The sequence below is a fragment of the Sinohyriopsis cumingii genome, chromosome 8 (assembly GCF_028554795.1).
Source record: "Sinohyriopsis cumingii isolate HCF-2022 chromosome 8, ASM2855479v2, whole genome shotgun sequence".
NCBI classification, from domain to species: Eukaryota; Metazoa; Mollusca; class Bivalvia; order Unionida; family Unionidae; genus Sinohyriopsis; species Sinohyriopsis cumingii.
The window spans coordinates 86,442,465-86,462,578 of NC_142968.1; the positions used below are offsets into that span (position 1 = coordinate 86,442,465).

Sequence of the window (20,114 nt, forward strand, 5' to 3'; positions counted from 1 at the left end):
GAACTGTCTCGCACAACGTCTAAAATATTTTAAATGCTGAACCTATCTGATTGGGCTTTATATAGTACACTGCTTACGTCAGCTTCAGCAGCCGCCTGGCATTAGTATAATAGGCCTACACCTGTATAGTACACTGCTGACGTCAACTTACTTCAGCAGCCGCATGGCATTAGTATTGCATTGCATCAGAAAATGATGCAATCAACTGTGGATGATGTGAGCATGATGGTATTATGCAATGTTACATCATTATTCCGGATGTTGCTGCAGTCCTACTGGAGAAATTTACACAGTGAAACATAGAAAATGAGGTATATGAATATCTTCAAAACGAGAGCCAATACAAATTTTTCACGGTTATATTCGTGTTCGGCACACCAAAATACTACAGATTAGGGCCTTTTCAAGTCAGTAATGATTTCACTGTTGACCAGTGTTATCAACATACAACGCCGAAGTCTGACCCTTACCAGTCCAATCTCATAAATGTTTTAACAAATTTAGAATGAAACAAATAAATACCGTTAACTATACCACGCAATACTCAAATCTGCGCTCATAATTACATAGTGAATGCTTTTAAATCAGTTGTGTAGGATATCGATAGGTCCAACTGATACAGGAAAATTGCCAATTTATTTATCTTATTTCCATTTAGTTCGGTACCTGATTACATCTGGACGTTCACCGGTGAAAAACTTCTAAAATTGCACAAACAAAAGATAATCAAATTGTTGTTTTTAATGGATTTAACGAAATTGGCTAATAAATAACGCAACTTTAAACTGCAGACAAATTTCTTTTGTGAAAACAATGAAATAAAATATTGACAAAATAATTTATCATACAACATTAAACTCTCTTCTTACTGTTGCCTACGGCATGCTGTGACAATGCTATCGAGATTAGCAAGTGGTCAACCCTGAAACATATCTGTTGAAACAAGGCGCAGAGTTAATCATTACAGATTTTTTTCCCCATCTAGTTCTTAAACAGCTAATAGGAGCAGATCGGTTACTATCCGATACAGGTGTTATCCAGTAAAGTTTTATCAAAAGCAAACCCTTTCCATCAGGTAAAAATAGTGGCATTTGTGAAGTAATCTGCTTAGGGCGACTATACAACACTACGGGGTGTTAGAGAAAGTGAAAAATAACTTTCAAAGTTTTGAGTACGCTAAATGCCAGTATGCAACAGGTGCATGTGATATGGAGATATCATTAGCTGGACTAGGCTCTGAAAAAATAGCTACCGGTATATGTTTAGCTTTAAAAAGATTTGTTGTTACAGTATTCCTTTAGCTTTGAGTTCATTTGTTGTTACGTTTATAGGATTTGGTGCAAAAACAGTTTTGTTGAAGTTATTCAACCATAATGCTTTGGGCATGATGACATCTTTACTGGTTTCAATCAACAGGATCGATCACGTGATTTTGATAGAATGATTTTGGCGATATACGCCATATTTCATAAAATTGCTGGATACAGTACCTACAAATAACATGTAAGTTACAAGGCATAATCTGTCTCCTTTAGCTGGCTATAAGAATAGCAAAAAAGATACTTACAGTTTTACATCCTGAATTTCCTCAACCAAAGCGTAAAGCGTCTGCTATACGAGTTTACATGATTTGTTTACAAAGTAGTTCCTAATACACTATAGGGCACACGTGTCCTGCACGTGAGTGCAATATGAAAGTGTGCAATATCATAAAATAGTGAACGATTCTGACAATGTAAAGTTAACGGGGGAAAAATATAAAATTGTCATGTTACTGCACAATACTTACTACATTACGGTATCTGGTTCTAATACAACACGATACATAGTTGTGCTGTCTGAACGATTTTATTTAAACATAATTTGTAGGTTATTGAGTTTGTACGGGAAATATAGTAACAGAGTCAAACTAATATTTTAACCCATTATACAAAAAAATCTATTGAGCACCCGACGAGGATGTGTAATCTAAGAATTTGGCTTCTAGTCCATGGCTGAAAGATATAACAAATGATTAAGATTACATAAGATAAACCCATACGGTGTGATACGTAGTCTTTCCTTACATCTCTCTCTCTCTCTCTCTCTTAGAAAGTCATTCAATTACTTACACATGATAGTCATTAAGGTAGCTAGCCGCCATTATATATTCATACTCATAGTATTGGAAGAATGGTAACAACTAAAACTAGACTTCGTTACAGACGGCGAAAACACCAGTCCATCTTGATATCAGTGAATATAGAAACACTAATAATGAAATAGACTATAGAAATAAAATATAGTACCTCCCCCACCTCCACCTCTTCACACACACACACACACACATACACAGACGCACACACACATTTAAATACAGACGCGTGTGCGTGTGTCATAATACTGCAATGCACAACTACATACCTCGTCTGTACGACCTGCCATACAACGTGGCCGCCATTTTCGTGTATTTTTCCATTGTTTATAGCAGATCCACATATTGACAGGGTCTGATAAAAGAAAGAAAACAATCGACATATTAAAAGCGCCAACAAAATATGCTACCAAAGTAAAATTGCACTTTATGTCAGTCTAAGATTATACACTTTATTTCAATTCTCAGATTTAATCATTGGATTTTGTTTCTACCTTTCTCATCTCTCCACTAACAGTCAGATTAAAATCAGATCTCCAGTGTCCTAAGTGAAGATTTGACATCGACCGCTTAGGGGTAATGTTCTGTTGATCAAATGACCTTACGCCAGAAGGTAGATCGCTCCGCCTACCGAACACGTGACTTGACAACGTGTTAACCTCCGACAAACATTCTGTGAAAATGGCATGCGTGGTAACATTAAAAGATATACCAGACGATATTGGTGAGCAATATTTGCCATATGAAACAACATTAAGACAGAGACAGAAGGCGAGAGCATTTATCCATCGCTTGCACTTCTCTAAGTTACGTCGGTATGCGGAGAACTCGCCCCATGGAGAACTCGCCCACACGTATCTGGAGAAGTCGCCCCAGAGTGGTTGGAGAAGTCGCCCCAATTGGTTGGAGAAGTCATCCCAAAACTTGTCACCCAAATAACCATTTTATAACAGAATTAAGTCATCTTTTACGTGATCACAAAGAGATATTAACTGGTAATCATAAAAAGCAATATCATAGTAATATTTCTAAGGACGAAATTAAGCCTGTATATAATCTAATGAATGACGATAGTATAGTGATTACAAAGGGTGGTAAGTCAAACACTATTATTATTGTGAATCAAGATGATTATGTTAAAGAAGTTGAACGTCAATTAGATATTAAAGAAAATATTTCAACATGCATTAATGAGATCGCTAAAAATGATTCCGTATGTGAGGAATTTGATACTTTCCCTCTTAACATACGTACACCTCAAAAATAATAATTCCGTATATGAGGAATTTGATAATTTCCCTCTTAACATACATACACCTCAATTCTACATATTACCCAAAACTCGTACAAAATCCTGACCATAATTTACCTTTAAATTTTCTAGGACGATCCATTATATTAGGTTGTAAGTAATATACTGAAAACCTATCCAAATTTATTGATGCTTATTGATAATCCCCTGAGTGGCCGGAAAATGGATTGTAAAATTAAAAAAAAACAAACAAAAGAAAACATTTAGAACCTGAGCATAAGCATAAACTGTTTGCAAATAAAAGACATTTTAAGTCAAAGTGATCAAACAAATTCATGTAAACCTGTACTGACGATAAGCAGCATTTGTGACAAAATTGTACATGTCTGTGTTGATAGTATGTGTGTGATTTGGACTTTCAAGGTAGCAATTTTTCAGTCATTTCGCTACGATGTCTGCAGTGTGACAGTCTGTAGTGATGTCTAGCACTAGGGCATCTTGCCGCAGACATATAGCATGATGGCACACCCAGTCACATGATCCTGACACCAGGTCGAACAGTCCTAACACTATCCTTTTAATGCTGAGCGCCAAGCGAGGCAGTTGTTAGTGTCATTTTTGTAAGTCTCTGGTATGACTCGACCGAGGATCAAACCCACGACCTCACGCATCTGAGGCGGACGCTCTAACCACTAGGCCACCGGAGCGGTGTGTTGATAGTTACAAGAATTAGGTCAGTGACAAACACTATGATTATCCAAAAGCTGAATGGTTTGAAATATTTTAATAATCTATGTTTATACGTCTAAATGAACATGCTGCACATCTATCTGTGTGTCCTCCTGGCTGTATTGAATTGAAATTTTGCACCGCAACTATGGCAAATACCGCGTAAAACGCACTCTTGTCTCCATTTATGACGTATGGTATGCAGGACGGTCATTATATTCCACTGTATTTCGTGCACTTTCACATAAAGCAGGGGGAGTTGAGATGATAACGATATTCAATCGGAGACAATCTTGGTTAATAGTAACTATCTAAAATGTATACGGACAGGTTTATTTGAAATATAACATTTTTTACTAATCACGATGCAATACGTGCATTTTCTCATTATGCTGAATTGAATTACGGCACCGAACCATTTTGGAATCTTTCTTTTTCAGCGGATAGCCTTTTCACATTATCAATTTCTGTGGTGGACACGTTGGTACTGTTACACCTCATGTACACAATTCCCGATCTCTGATAATATGTTGATCACCATTGGCATTAAATTACCTCCTGAAACTCTTCTCTCTAAAGTGGGCCAGCTTATAGTAATGTCGAAGCACGGGAGCATCATGCCGCAGGCATGTAGCATCATGTCCCACCTAGTCACATTATCCTGACACCAGGCCAACCAGTCTTAATACTAACCTCTTGACGCTGAGCGTCAAGCAAGGCAGTTACGCAACTAATATACTTGCTGCTATGTATATTCTCTCCTGTGCTGAAAAATGGCTTTAAATCTCGTGGTTAGCGTGTCTGCGTCTTGACTTAAACGGTGCTGATTCGAATACTACCATGACATAAGCCCAGGTATGCCACCGGGGGGTGTTCTTGGGAAAGGCATTTTGCTCCATTGTATGGGCACTAATATATTGTAAAGAGGAATATCCATGCAACAGTCTGTGGTACCCTGGCTCCAAATATTCAGTTTCAACGACCTCGTGTTACTGTACAGAAAGCATATTAAACTAAAATTAATTCACTGGAGATACCACAATATTGATAAATTGGTATCATTGCTTACGAGATAACTGACACAACTAGCTATGAGATTTGAACAATTTATAATATATAGACTATCTGAACAGTTTTGTACTATCTGAAATATTTGAAAATATAGTTTGGATGGTACTTGGTTCCAATGACTTTTGATAGTTCTGGACAACTGAGAGAAGAAGACGAGGAAAAGAAAACATGAGAGAAACCAAAAATGAAATGTACTAAGGAGCTTAAATTGAACTATTTCTGTGAGCACCGGAACATTAAAGTTCATGTATGACAAACTTAATCAAGAAAAGAAATTTATTGGAGAATATAGAAAGCAATGCAGTTTTTAAAGGTAAAACTTAGATTATAATATTGCGAGTCAAGAGTGTAATCTGTCGGACTGAGTGAATGGGAAAAGCTAGTCACCCGACTCCTCTCTTTAACTCATGAGGTATGGAGACATAAAGGTATACGAAAGGTACTTAAAACAAACGTAATTATGAGGCAAATGATTGATAATAAAACATGCAGAAACGAAAGATGCGAAACAGATAAATGGTGTAATAGTAGCCTGGTGGATGCGATATAACTCGCAAATAACATTGGAGAAATGAACAGGATGGACATGCGTCCTTTTGTATAAGAAAGCGTCTGAATAAGGGTATAATACCTACATTAAATTAAAATATTATATCATCCTTAATTGCCATACTGGGCATTCACGCATCTAACCATGACAGGTATAAATAAAATCGAAAGCTACTGCACAAGACAGCTAACATGCTAATATAGTCTTCCATATTTGGAGAGCAAAGTTATTATTCAGATGAAAGTAGCATGTGTAATTTGTTCAATAATATATTACGGATTGTAAAGTTAAATTGGATTATGCTGTTGGTGGTGATGGTATTTTTCTTTTTATGAAATTTGATAGTATTGTAGGGTACAACAACATTCTAGAAAAGGTCATTAATAATTTCACTTAAATTCAATATCAGAAATAGTGTTCCAACAGCTTATAAAAAACGTGTAAGAATGCGTCAAAAGTTTGGCAAAGAACCGAAAGAAGAAACTGGCGAAAGAACTATTTTGAAAAACAAGACAAGATTGTTGATGGTCTTATAATTACAAATTTTGTACAGCTCATTTATTGAATAAATAGCACGAGATCAATTAGCAGTTGCTAGTATCTATTATGATTGATACAGGATTGCTTTAATTTCCTAAATTAAGGATACGGAAAGTAGGGAGGTATATATATATAGGGATTTCTAGTACGAACTCATCAGGTAGCATCTCCATACGGATAATAACTATATCAAAATATAAACCTAACTAATGCAAGAACGAATCGTACATAATAGGATGTACAATATAGAAGGTAAAAGAGCAGACTGAATATCATTGACTATCGTTATAATCTTTTAACTTCCGCGTTGCACAGCTTGTAATCTCAAAAAATTACACATTCTTGAAATGATATGTATGGAAACTAACAAGTGCAGTAAGACATGATCAGCCCTGAATAAGAAAACCTTTGATTCGGCTGACAATGACCAACGTGTGATACAACCAATAATTCCGTCAATGGCTGGTATTGCCTTTTCAACTAGATAACTAAATCTACAACAGTTTTCAAATTTTGTTTCATATGGTTAATGCATTTATTAGGTGCAGGTTGTACTAGGACTTTGAGAAAGACTTACAATCTTAATCGCAGCTGTCAACTAAAATGTAATACTGGTCCACCAACCAAGATGTCTATTGAAGAAGTTCTTAAATTAGTTATACCTGTATCTTTGAGTAAGTTTGCATTTGTTTGGTTCGTGATATCTGGTTATATTATCCCATAGGCATAAGGTTGTTAAATAAATAATCGAGTTCTTAAGAAAGCAAAGAAAACAGTTAAATATATTTTACTAAAACCACCAGAAAAGTCCTTAGACAAGCAATTATCTAAACCCAAACCTAAATATAATCTATGACCTCCAATGGTATGGTATTTATCTTATCCATCACATCAAAATTGTTATCATTACATGACATCATAATTGTAATCATTCCATGACATCAAAATTGTCATCATTCCATGACATCAAAATTGTCATCATTCCATGGCATCAAAATTGTATTGTAAGATTTTAATCTGTCTTCTAGATGCCGATTTCAAGTTTCTAACAATCGCATATTGTGTCATTGATTGAATGATTGTTGTTGTTGTAGTGTTTAACGCCATTTTTCAGCACACGATAAGCGGCCAGTATTAATGGTGGAGGAAGAACCCGAGAAAACACAGGAAAGAACCACCGACCCACGAGAAGCTACTGGCAAGCTTTCTCACATACCCACATTGACCAAATCCGAGACTCGATATGGCAGTTGTCCGTAACGGAGAGCGCTTTAGACCACTCGGCCACTCGGGGCCCCTTGATTCAATGAAATGTATTTGTTATTTAAATATCAGAATGTTATGATGTGAATTGCATGGAAACACTATTCAAACTCTGGACATTATTTATGTCTGCCGGTCTTTCAAGGATCTTAAGACTTTGTTGCCTTATTCTAGAAAGAATCAAAAGTTGATGGTTGTAGTTGATGAACACAACATTGAATTTAAATTTCATTAAACAATGAATAAAGCGCTGTTTTAACAATCTCCAAAATTTGAGTCTGGAAAGGTTCTGATCAACATGCAGATCTGAATGTCAGCAAAATATACTTTGTTTCATTGGTTATAAGTCTTAAAGATGTAGTAAAATCTATTTTTTAAAAGTCAGTCATCAAGCAAAGATCGAAATTTGTACTGATATCACTGGTAGTTAAATTTACCTTTGCAGATGATTTTATAAATGCCAGCTAATTAAACCCTAAATAATAGATTGATCCTACATTTCTGCTTTTTCGAGTCTTCCAGCTTTGGAAAAGAGCGGTAATTTTTTCAAGGTTAAAGTTTCAGAGCAAGGCTTAGTCAATAGGCTCAGAAGGAACTAACCATATTCACGCCTTTTACCCATTGCTATGATAAAGGGCCATAAGGAACAACAATTGATAGTTGTTTGAATTTAATATCAATTTAGCTAAGTTATTCTGTCAAAATAATGTATGGATACCTTCTTTACTTCTGGTGCATCAGAAAAATATATAACATTTGGCAAATGAAAAATAATCATCATCATTCATATATGGTATGAAATATTTATTACAGCCGTTGTGCGCCGTATTTCCATTACATGTGATCGGTATGATATATCTGCAGTCAAAGCAATATAAACTTGTAAGCTTGCCTTTATACGTGCATTATTTTCAATACATATTCGTACCTCTTTATACCTGTATCCATTATGAGGTACTGAGAAGAGTTCATTAATTCGTTTTTCTCATTCCCTTTGTTTAACCAGATCTACACATTTCCTTTGGTCCACAATATCCACACATTCCATTATGTCAAACAGATCCACACATTACCTTTATTCAACCATATCCACACATTTCCTTTATTCAATCAGATCTACACATTCCCTTTGGTCCACAATATCCACACATTCCATTATGTCAAACAGATCCACACATTACCTTTATTCAACCAGATCCACACATTTCCTTTATTCAACCAAATCCACACATTACCTTTGGTCCACAATATCTACACATTCCATTATGTCAAACAGATCCACACATTACCTTTATTCAACCAGATCCACACAATTCCTTTATTCAACCAGATCCACACATTTCCTTTATTCAACCAAATCCACACATTATCTGCGGTCCACAATATCCACACATTCCATTATGTCAAACAGATCCACACATTAACTTTATTCAACCAGATCCACACATTTCCTTTATTCAACCAAATCCACACATTACCTTTGGTCAACAATATCCACACATTCCTTTTAGTCAACCAGATCCACACATTCCCTTTATTCGACCATATCCACACATTCCCTTTATTCAATCAGATTTACACATTCCCTTTGGTCAACAATATCCACGCATTACTTTTAGTCAACCAGATCCACACTTTCCCTTTAGTCAACCAGATCCTCGCATTCCCTTTACTCAACCAGATCCACATATTTGCTTTGGTCAACAATATCCACACATTCCTTTAAGTCAACCGGATCCTCGCATTCGCTTTGGTCAACAATATCCACACATTCCATTTAGTCAACCAGATCCACACATTCCCTTGGGTCAAGAATATCCACACATTCCTTTAAGTCGACCAGATACACACATTCCTTTTGGCCAACAATATCCACGCATTCCCGTTCTTCATCTAGATCCACACATCTACTCTCATGACTCTGTTGACTAATCTTTACATTTAAAGACTGTTTGGGTTTCTTCGACCAATTTATGCTCTGGATTAAGATTGACATAATTCATATAAGCATTAATCTTCTGTTGCTCATATAAAGAACAAATTGAACCTCCTTAACACAGTTTGTAAGTATCATAACCAATTACTCTGGCAATTGTGTCGTAGGCTAAGCAGTAGACATTATCCCTTCTCTTATTGTATGCACATTATTTGCATTTCTGATATTTTATCCACTTTCACATATTGTCTCTCTTTTTCTTCAAATAGATTAAAAGTGCAGATAGTTCAGCAGCGCCGATAACTCAGATAATAGAGGCAGCTCGGTGTCAGTAGTATTGTAAACAGAGATACCCATTGGTCATTATGTTTGTACATCTAATTTTATTATCTAAATCTAGCACACTTAATGTGCGCCAGCAGGAAGTCGTAACTAAATTGTATTAGAATAGTACATACTGTTTCCTCGATGGTAATGTTTACAGTACTACTCACTAAATAAACATTAGCTTTCTTTGAATGGAAGTAAAACGCAAATTCAAGCTCAAGCTTCTAGGAGAGATATTTTGCAGGTGACATGGAGTAAAATGTAAAACTAAGCCATAGGTTCTAGCAGAGATAATTTGGAGGTGACAAAGGAAAACCATGCTGAAGATTTCATACCATTGCATAACGGCTGACGGAAAACTGGTTGTTTATGTTTTTACAGCCGGCAGGGCAGTCACCCCTACCAAGAAAAGAAATGCATTTATAAATTCAGAAAACAAAGAAGGCAATGTTATTAAAGTTTACATTCATCGTGATCTAAGCAAATTTCAAACACTGAAACTAAAACTCCATATATGTGTAAAGCAGAGGTACACTTAAATACAATAAACTAAACATTACATATCGTTCTTGGAGGAATACCCACATAGGACGAACCTGAGACTCGAACCCACGCAAACAGAGGTGAGATGGCAGTGATCCGTAACGGAGAGCGCTTTAGACCACTCGGACACTCGGGGCCCTTATACATACATACATACATACATACATACATATATATATATATATATATATATATATATATATATATATATATATATATATATATATATATATATATATATATATATATATATATATATATATGGTTTTAAGTTAGATTTATACATCACGAAAACTATATATTGTTAGATATTATGGTATCATTTATTAACAATTTCTTGAAATAGTCTGCAATAAAGTGGAGCTGCAGTTATGCAATGAAACTGACAAAAACGCGTCAAACAATAACACATTTCGTTCAGTTTTGGAAATGTCTATGCAAGTTCCCGATTTTAAAGCAGTATTTATCACACATCATACAAAACATTTCGGCAGATTTTATCTGTACATAATCTTATTATTAAACAGTCACATATTAAGCATAAATTGTGGGAATACTTGGCTGTGCTCAATACGTCAAAGTTTCTTGTTAAATAAAATATATAAGGCCCGTGTAAGGTTTCATTGTCATGCCTTGAAGGTGATGCAAATAACAAAGTCCTTAAGGATTTATTGTCCTGCCCTCCACCGTTTTACAAATAGGTCGATAGCAGATGCTTCAGGACAATATGTCACTAGTAAATGGGATCAGTACTTCAACACGTAAATATTATTACATCGTTTTGTATTTCTAATCTTCTGTAATAAACCTCTCTGTGGAACATACTGACTGGTGATTCTAAGGTAATAAAGAGCGATAAATATATGATACATGCAAATTTATGCATGATCGATATTAGGAACGAATCCTTATCTGATACGGCCTTGTCTTTTGTCGGAATTATTTCTCCTGATCTACTTTGGAAATAAAGAACAGAAGCAATTTTTCAAACATAAATTGAAAATGTACCATTAAACAACTGCGAAAGTCTTTGTTCTCGGGCAGATATCTGTTTAGAAAGGTTATAGCAAAATTTGCGAGATATTTTAACTGTTGCTGGTATATTTTAAAGTATTTTGTGCAAGTAAACAAATAAATTATAATAACAAACAATACGTTAATAATTTGTAAATAAAAAAGCCAATGACTCGACTGCCTACGTCTCGCACAAAATTACAAACAGTGCAAATGAAACTATTTTAAATTCCCACATAAATTCTTATCTAATTTATCGTAAAAGAAATAGTTTCTGTCCTCGTATATCTACAACGTGTTGTAGCACTGTAAATATTAGCTATTAAGACAAGAATACAACTGATTTATCCCTTCATTTTAGTTTGCTGTTTCGAATAAGGTTTTTCAAACCTTTTTATCTGATGGACTTTGATTTTTTGGGACTAACTTTCTTGCAAATAAGTAAGGCATAGGGATAAAACTGATCTGGAAGTATTGTCGTATTTATTTTTAATACTTTATCATATATTAATTAAAATCATTAAATACATTGCAGAGGTATGCGGAGACAGAACATATATCGCGTTGAATTGAAATAAACGTGAAACACAGATGAAAGGTTAGACTTAATCTTTAGACTACTGTTAAACAATATTTACACTTAACAATATTTTTGCATAAAACCATGTATACATAACAAAACACAAGCACTGGTTTCTCACCCGCAAACTGCGCCAACAAAGTTGCAATTTTGAAAGTTGTCGGTACATGATAACTGCGTCATGTTCTGGTATACTATGAAGGAGAAAAAGGAAATAAAATAGAGTATCATAAAATGTAGTTCTATTTCAAATTGCTTTGAATAAAAATAATTTAAATCATGGGCAAAGCAATGATTTTCGCTTTCATCTATCAGGTAAAGCAAGGATGCATTTGGATTGTATGCATTATCACAAATATCTGCTTACTAACACTCTCTAATGATAGAGACCAATCATACCTTTATATTCCCATAACTAAAAATTAAATATTTAAACTTTAATGTGGATAGGTTTGTCGAAGTTACTTGGTCTTTACCAATCTTAGTTTGATTCCAACACTTACTGAGAGTATTGTAACATCCAAGTTAAAAGTTTTAATAATTATTTACAACCGTGTTTAAGACTGAATGCAGTTACAATTGTCATAAATCAATCAATCAATCAATCCTCTCTGCGCCGTCTGGTGCTTGAGGCGACAGCAAGGGAGCACCATTTTGGTCTGTCGACTGCTGTTATGGGGGCGGTCTGCAGGGTGAGGCCTCTGTTCTTGAGTTCTCGCTCCACGGTTCGGCGCCAGGTCTCTTTGGGTCTATCACGGTTCCTTTTCCCCTGTGGAGTCCATCTCAGTGCCACCCTTGGTAGTGAGTCAGGGGGCATTCTGCAGACGTGGCCGAGCCATCTCCATCGACGAGTTGCAATGGTCTCAGCGATGGTGCTTGCGCCCGCTCTGTGCCGGAGTTCCTCGTTCGAGATCATGTTTGGCCAGAAGATCCTCATGATCCGTCGCAGGCACTTGGTCTGGAAGACTTCGAGCTTGCGTTCTATGTTAGCAGTGGTCTTCCAACACTCTGACCCGTACAAAAGGACGCTCAGCACGTTGCTCTTGAAGATACGGATCTTCGTGTGGGCGCTGAGGTTTGTTGTCCTCCAGATGGGCTTCAGCACTGCGAAGGCCTGGTTGGCCTTGCTGATTCTTGTGGTGACTTCCCTTGTGCAATCTCCATCCGTGGCGACCTTGCTGCCCAGGTACGTGAATTCGTTTACTTCTTGCAGAGGCTGGTCGTTGATGGTGATTGGGTCGCCCACTCTGGTGTTCTTCCTCAAGACTTGTGTCTTCCCTATGTTGACTCGAAGACCTATGGTGCTTGCTGTCTGTACCAACTGTTGTGTCTTCTGTTGGATATCCTGGGGTTTGCTTGCCAGCAACCCGATGTCGTCGGCATAATCCAGGTCATCCAGCATTGAGGTCAGCGTCCACTGTATTCCTTGCCTCCTGCCCTCTGTGGTGCGGCGCATGATCCAGTCAACGGCCAGTGAGAAGAGGATCGGCGAGAGAATGCATCCTTGCTTCACTCCGGTTTCCACCTTGAATGGTTCAGTGAGTAGGTTGTTGTGGATGACTCTGCACTCAAAGTTCTCGTACAGGGACCTGATGACGTTGACAAGTTTCTGGGGGATGCCGTAGTGTCGTAGGATCTTCCACAGAGAGGCTCGGTGCAGGCTGTCGAAGGCCTTCTCAAAGTCCACAAAGACCACATAAAGGGATCCATTCCACTCATGGGACTGCTCAAGGATCTGTCTCAGAACGAAGATGTGGTCGATGCAGGATTTGCCCTTCCTAAAGCCTGCCTGTTCCTGGCGTAGGATGCCGTCCACAGCTGTTGTGATGCGTTGGAGAATGATGCGACTGAAAATCTTACAATTGTCATAAAGCCTGTTTTATTACTATTGGAGCTGCAGCTGTATTTAGTTCGTAAGCATTTTGTCATGGAGTCTGTTTTGTTACAATTGGGGTTGCCACTGCATGTAGCTATAATGCATTTTGTCATAAAGTCTGTTTTATTACAATTGGGGTTGCCACTGCATGTGGTTACATTGCATTTTGTCATAAAGCCTGTTTTATTACGAACGGGGTTGCCACTGCATGTAGTTATAATGCATTTTGTCATAACGTCTTATTTATTACAATTGGGGTTGGCACTGCATGTAGTTATAATGCATTTTGTGATAAAGTCTGTTTTATTACAATTGGGGTTGCCACTGCATGTAGTTACAATGCATTTTGTCATAAAGCCTGTTTTATTACGAACGGGGTTGCCACTGCATGTAGTTACAATGCATTTTGTCATAACGTCTGATTTATTACAATTGGGGTTGGCACTGCATGAAGTTAAAATGCATTTTGTCATAAAGTCTGATTTATTACAGTTGGAGTTGCTATTGCATGTGGTTACATTGCATTTTGTCATAAAGTCTGTTTTATTACAATTGGAGTTGCTATTGCATGTAGTTAAAATGCATTTTGTCATAAAGTCTGATTTATTACAATTGGAGTTGCTGTTGCATGTAGTTATAATGCATTTTGTCATAAAGTTTGTTTTATTACATTAGGTGTTCCCACTGCATGTTATTTCATCCACTATTGACAACGTTTGTACAACGAATATTCACCCAAATCACCTATTGGTGTAAACATCAATATAAAAATCTCGAGAGACGTTGCAAATGTTCACGTGCATTTAGCCAGTTATTGAGGGAGTGTGTCAGGGAGGGGGTGAAGGGGAGAGGGTGAGGTATGTACTGGGTGGGGGTGCATGACATTATATAGTTCTGAACATTTCCCAATGCTATTCAAAGCGCTCAAATGCACATGCATCTCGGTGGAGGAGTGCCACTGGTTTACGATCTACTGGTGTTGTGACGGCATGGATAACGCTATTTGCTCATAAGCATATCCATTATTTAATGAGATACGGAACCTGTCTATGTGTCGTGGTATATTAAATACCGTATTGAACAGAAGGGAATTCGAATTCGTTGATTGGCTGAAAATAGTCATCGGAACAAAATGACCTAATTTTTTAGAAGAAGCCATCGTACGGCTAAATTGTAAGCATTGGTAGGTTTACACCTGAAACCATTCCTATTTTAGCGTTGTTGCCGCACATGTGATACAGAGGGAAACGGGGATATCTCTATGGGCTAGTTTTTTGGCACATACAGAGGAATTGTTGTCAAAAACAAGGCGCACAGAACATGATTTGCACCATTTTAAAAGTTTCTTCTTGTACAGACCATTAATAAGATACACCACAAGTATAGCAATTTGGCCAAGTAGTAACTCAACGACCTATCTGAATTGAGTTAATTGTAAGTGTCCTTTTATGGGTAACTGCCTCATAGGGAATTATGATGGAATGCTCAGAATTATAGATGAAGGAGGTACATCCTGACAGTGCGGGGTTTCTATCGTGAAGCTCCAATCAGTGTTTCAATGAAGCTGTACGAACGTCCTCGTGACGGCTCTGGATGACAGCGATTTTGCCATCTTCGCCCATTTTCACAACAGCTTACGTTTTGTGGGCCCATTGGGAGTTTAAGCTTTCATTTAATTTGTATTTTTAAAACGTTACCCACAATCAGTGGGAAATCTTCATCAATTAAGCCTTTGTTGCTCATGTTCTCGCTCTCCAGCGCTTGCACGCTTTGAGGCGGCCAATTCCGTCTTTCTAATTGCCTGAGGTTCGTAATCTTTTAAAGGAACCTTGGATGACAGCGATTTTTTGCCATCTTCGCCCATCTTCGCCCATTTTCACCACAGCTTACGTTTTGTGGGCTCCTGGGGAGTTTAAGCTTTCATCTAATTTGTATTTTCAAAACGTTATCCACAATCAGTGGGAAATCTTCATCATTTAAGCCGTCGTTGCTCATGTTCTCGCTCTCCAGCGCTTGCACGCTTTGAGGCGGCCAATTCCGTCTTTCCAATTGCCTGAGGTTCGTAATCTTTTAAAGGAACCTTGGATGACAGCGATTTTGCCATCTTCGCCCATTTTCACAGCAGCTTACGTTTTGTGGGCCCCTGGGGAGTTTAAGCTTTCATCTAATTTGTATTTTTAAAACGTTATCCACAATCAATGGGAAATCTTCATCATTTAAGCCGTCGTTGCTCATGTTCTCGCTCTCCAGCGCTTGCACGCTTTGAGGCGGCCAATTCCGTCTTTCCAACTGCCTCAGGTTCGTAATCTTTTAAAGGAACCTTGGACACTCATGGACTGCGATCTGCTTAGTATGAGCGTGTGCTTGATACCGTCAAATACAAGCTGGTGAGTTTGATGTTCGCATCCTCCTGCATTACGTATTCTCGTTTCTAATTAATTTTGCGTTAAGTAGCGACTCGTGCACATGTGTGCATTACCATACTGATGCCATATCTCGTTAATATGAAGAGCTTTTGCTGTGTCATCTGGCAACTCGTACTACTGCATGCTTCTTTGTCTGTGAAAGATATGGGCTCATCGCAAAGGGCGGCGAGTTCGGTGTGGCCTACTGTTATATCTGAACAGCTGTTTACCTTGCAACTTATCCCAGTGGGTGATGTAATTTGATATTCTCCAAACAAATGTTATTGTTTCGTTAGGGATTAAAATTGCAAGTAGTCTCAAACTATGCTGTAATAAAACAGACCTTATTACAATATGCACTGTAAATGCGTGCATTCGTAATAACTAGAGTATATAATCAGTACAATTTGCACTAAAGCCGTATGACGACATGGCAATACTATTTTGGTAAAATGCGAAATTCTAACAGAAATGAGAGATATTATATGACAATTGTGAAGAATATCTTACTTTTTCCTTTGAGAAATAAAGAGAAACTAATTGATTGATGATGCTGCGTGCCAGATTGATAACACTGGTCAACAGTGAAATCATTACTGACTTGAAAAGGCCCTAATCTGTAGTATTTTGGTGTGCCGAACACGAATATAACCGTGAAAAATTTGTATTGGCTCTCGTTTTGAAGATATTCATATACCTCATTTTCTATGTTTCACTGTGTAAATTTCTCCAGTAGGACTGCAGCAACATCCGGAATAATGATGTAACATTGCATAATACCATCATGCTCACATCATCCACAGTTGATTGCATCATTTTCTGATGCAATGCAATACTAATGCCATGCGGCTGCTGAAGTAAGTTGACGTCAGCAGTGTACTATACATGTGTAGGCCTATTATACTAATGCCAGGCGGCTGCTGAAGCTGACGTAAGCAGTGTACTATATAAAGCCCAATCAGATAGGTTCAGCATTTAAAATATTTTAGACGTTGTGCGAGACAGTTCAAGCTACTGTTACATAAAACTTATTATTTTATCCATTTACGTACAATAAAGAACAGTAATGCCTCGAAAGTGTGTTAATACCGCGGACAATTTTTGCTATATTTGTGGGGAAGTGACATTTGCCAACCAGAAGAAAAGTATCAATTCTCAAGTGAAGAAGGCATATCATCTTTACTTCGGATGCAAGGTTGGTGACCAAGACAAGCCTTGGGCTCCGCATATATGCTGTGCTACATGTACAACACAGCTTTCACAGTGGTTGAATTGCAAAAGGTCATCAATGCCGTTTGCAGTCCCAATGGTGTGGAGAGAGCCAAGCAACCACCTAAATGACTGTTACTTCTGCTTGGTTCCTCCTCTTTCCGGCGGAATAACGAAGCGAAAGAAGTCGAGAATAGTCTACCCAAACATTCCGTCTGCATTGAGACCAGTTCCACATGGTGAGGGACTTCCTATTCCAGAACCTCCAGCAGAATATTCTCTTGATTCATCTGACGAAGACAAAGGTGAGTCGACCTGTTCTTCTCCTGGTCCATCAGCATGCAGTGATCCAGATTTTCACTGTGGTGCATCATCAACCCCACACAGAATAACACAGGAAGAACTAAATGACCTGATTCGTGATTTGGACTTATCAAAGAACAAGGCAGAATTGCTAGGATCAAGACTCCAACAATGGAATCTTCTAGAAGAAGATGTCACAATTACTGCATATCGAAAGCGCCACCAGCAATTGGAGCCTTTCTTCAGAAAGGAAAGTAATCTGATATTCTGTTCCGATATTGAGGGCCTCATGAATGCTTTAAAAATCACTCATGACCCACAAGAATGGAGACTATTTGTGGACTCTTCGAAACTGAGTCTCAAGGCTGTGCTTTTGCACAATGGAAACATTCTTCCATCTATTCCAGTAGCGTATGCTGTCCACATGAAAGAGACATACGATAACTTAAGGCAGCTACTGAATTCCATTGAGTATAACAAGTACAGCTGGCACCTCTGTGGTGATTTGAAGGTAGTTGCCCTTTTAATGGGACTGCAGCAAGGATATACAAAATACATGTGTTTCTTATGCGAGTGGGATAGCCGAGCAAGGGAAATGCACTACATGAGGAAGGAATGGACTCACAGGCAGAATGTAGCCATTGGAGAGAAGAATATCCAACACCCAGCTCTGGTTGAGGCTCAGAAAATCTTGCTACCACCCCTTCACATCAAACTAGGTTTGATGAAGAACTTCGTGAAAGCCATTGACCGGACTTTGCCAGCATTCCGATACCTGCATGAAAAATTCCCTCGACTCAGCGAAGCAAAGATTAAAGAGGGAGTTTTTGTGGGTCCTCAGATTCGAGAGCTTTTCAAAGATGACCGGTTCAACAACTTGCTGGAAGGTGACGCGAAACAAGCATGGAATGCTTTTCGCCTAGTTTCTACAAACTTCCTCGGAAATGTTAGGGCAGAAAACTATAAGGAACTAGTAGAAGACATGTTGATGAAGTATAAGAAACTTGGCTGCAATATGTTTCTAAAGATTCACTTCCTTCATTCCCATTTGGATTTCTTTCCTAGCAACTGTGGCATTGTTAGTGATGAACACGGCGAACGTTTTCATCAAGATATCGCAACAATGGAACAAAGATACCAGGGAAAATGGTCCACTACAATGCTGGCTGACTACTGCTGGACACTCCTCAGAGATGCTCCCGAACAGCTGTACAAGAGACAGGCGAAGAAATCTAAGATGTAGTCAATGACTTGATTTTTTATAGGTAGGCTATTACAGTTGACCTTTTACTATTGGAATGCATTTCGTTATGTAAACATTAATTTCTTGCAGATTACAAAAAAACTAGAGCCAATTTTGCAATTTGACTGTCATATTCGTGTTCAGCACATAAAAATTGATAAGAATTGACTAATTTTATTTCAGTAACATGACTTTTGTAAAAATTTGTTGTCCAGTGTAATTTATTGCTGGTTAATTCTAAGAATTTACATTTGTTTCATCACGACTATTTCAAATTATGATTTTCTACAGCTTACCATAGAAGGAGGCTGAGTAGGTACCCTTGTCAGTAATCACTTGGCACTGGTATTCGCCAGACTGCTTGACGTTGTTGTAGAGGAAGATGATGTTACCACCGGACACTATATGATGCTCTGGCATGGATCCATCCACTTTGGAATAGATGATCCGATCAAATGCAGCGTTCGACACCGTACATCCGTCAATAACAGAATCCCCTGTTGTAACCGACGCAAAGGTTCGGATAGGTTTAATAATGACCGCCCTGGCTGAAATTATCAAGCTATACCTTTAAGAAACTTCTTGTCTTAAACAGATTCTCCTATTTCAAATGGAAAAACAATCATTGATATATGACCAATATGGCTGATCAACTTAAATATGAGTTACTTCAGCGCATTCTATTATTTGCGGTGATCATCAATGCTGTTTTATAATATTTTACAAACTTATTCTCTCTCTTTGTCACTGTCAAAGTCTCTCTCTCTCTCTCTCTCTCTCTCTCTCTCTCTCTCTCTCTCTATATATATATATATATATATATATATATATATATATATATTCATTTCTTGTCGAGGAAATAGTACACTTGTTAATTTCTAAATCACCACATCCAGTGTAGAGGTACCAAGATATTACATTGCAACTTCTCACTATACAGTCCATTCCAAGACAACATTATAAGCTTTTGCTTGCAGATGCCCTAGAGCACAAACAAAAACCTCATAACATATAAATAATGGAACATTGCTATAACGTGATGTGCCTTTCTGTCATGCGATGAAGTCAAACACAGAAATAGATAAGAGTAAAGTTCAATATTTATTCAGTAATGAAGTTTGCATTCCCAATGATTCTAT

At 37.6% G+C, this 20,114-nt stretch overlaps 1 protein-coding gene across 1 annotated transcript in view; it reads right to left on the reverse strand.

Moving 5' to 3' along the window:
• Positions 1 to 448: 448 nt before the first annotated feature.
• Positions 449 to 20,114, reverse strand: part of LOC149794068 (uncharacterized) — a 55,523-nt gene continuing 35,857 nt past the window's right edge. Inside the window, exons 10-14 of the mRNA XM_089968013.1 lie at positions 19,272 to 19,523; positions 12,061 to 12,133; positions 10,138 to 10,201; positions 2,404 to 2,489; positions 449 to 1,994 (exon numbers count right to left, since the gene is read on the reverse strand). Coding sequence (XP_089824139.1) covers positions 1,940 to 1,994; positions 2,404 to 2,489; positions 10,138 to 10,201; positions 12,061 to 12,133; positions 19,272 to 19,523 — 530 coding nt within the window. The 3' untranslated portion in view covers positions 449 to 1,939. The remainder of the gene's footprint in view (positions 1,995 to 2,403; positions 2,490 to 10,137; positions 10,202 to 12,060; positions 12,134 to 19,271; positions 19,524 to 20,114) is intronic.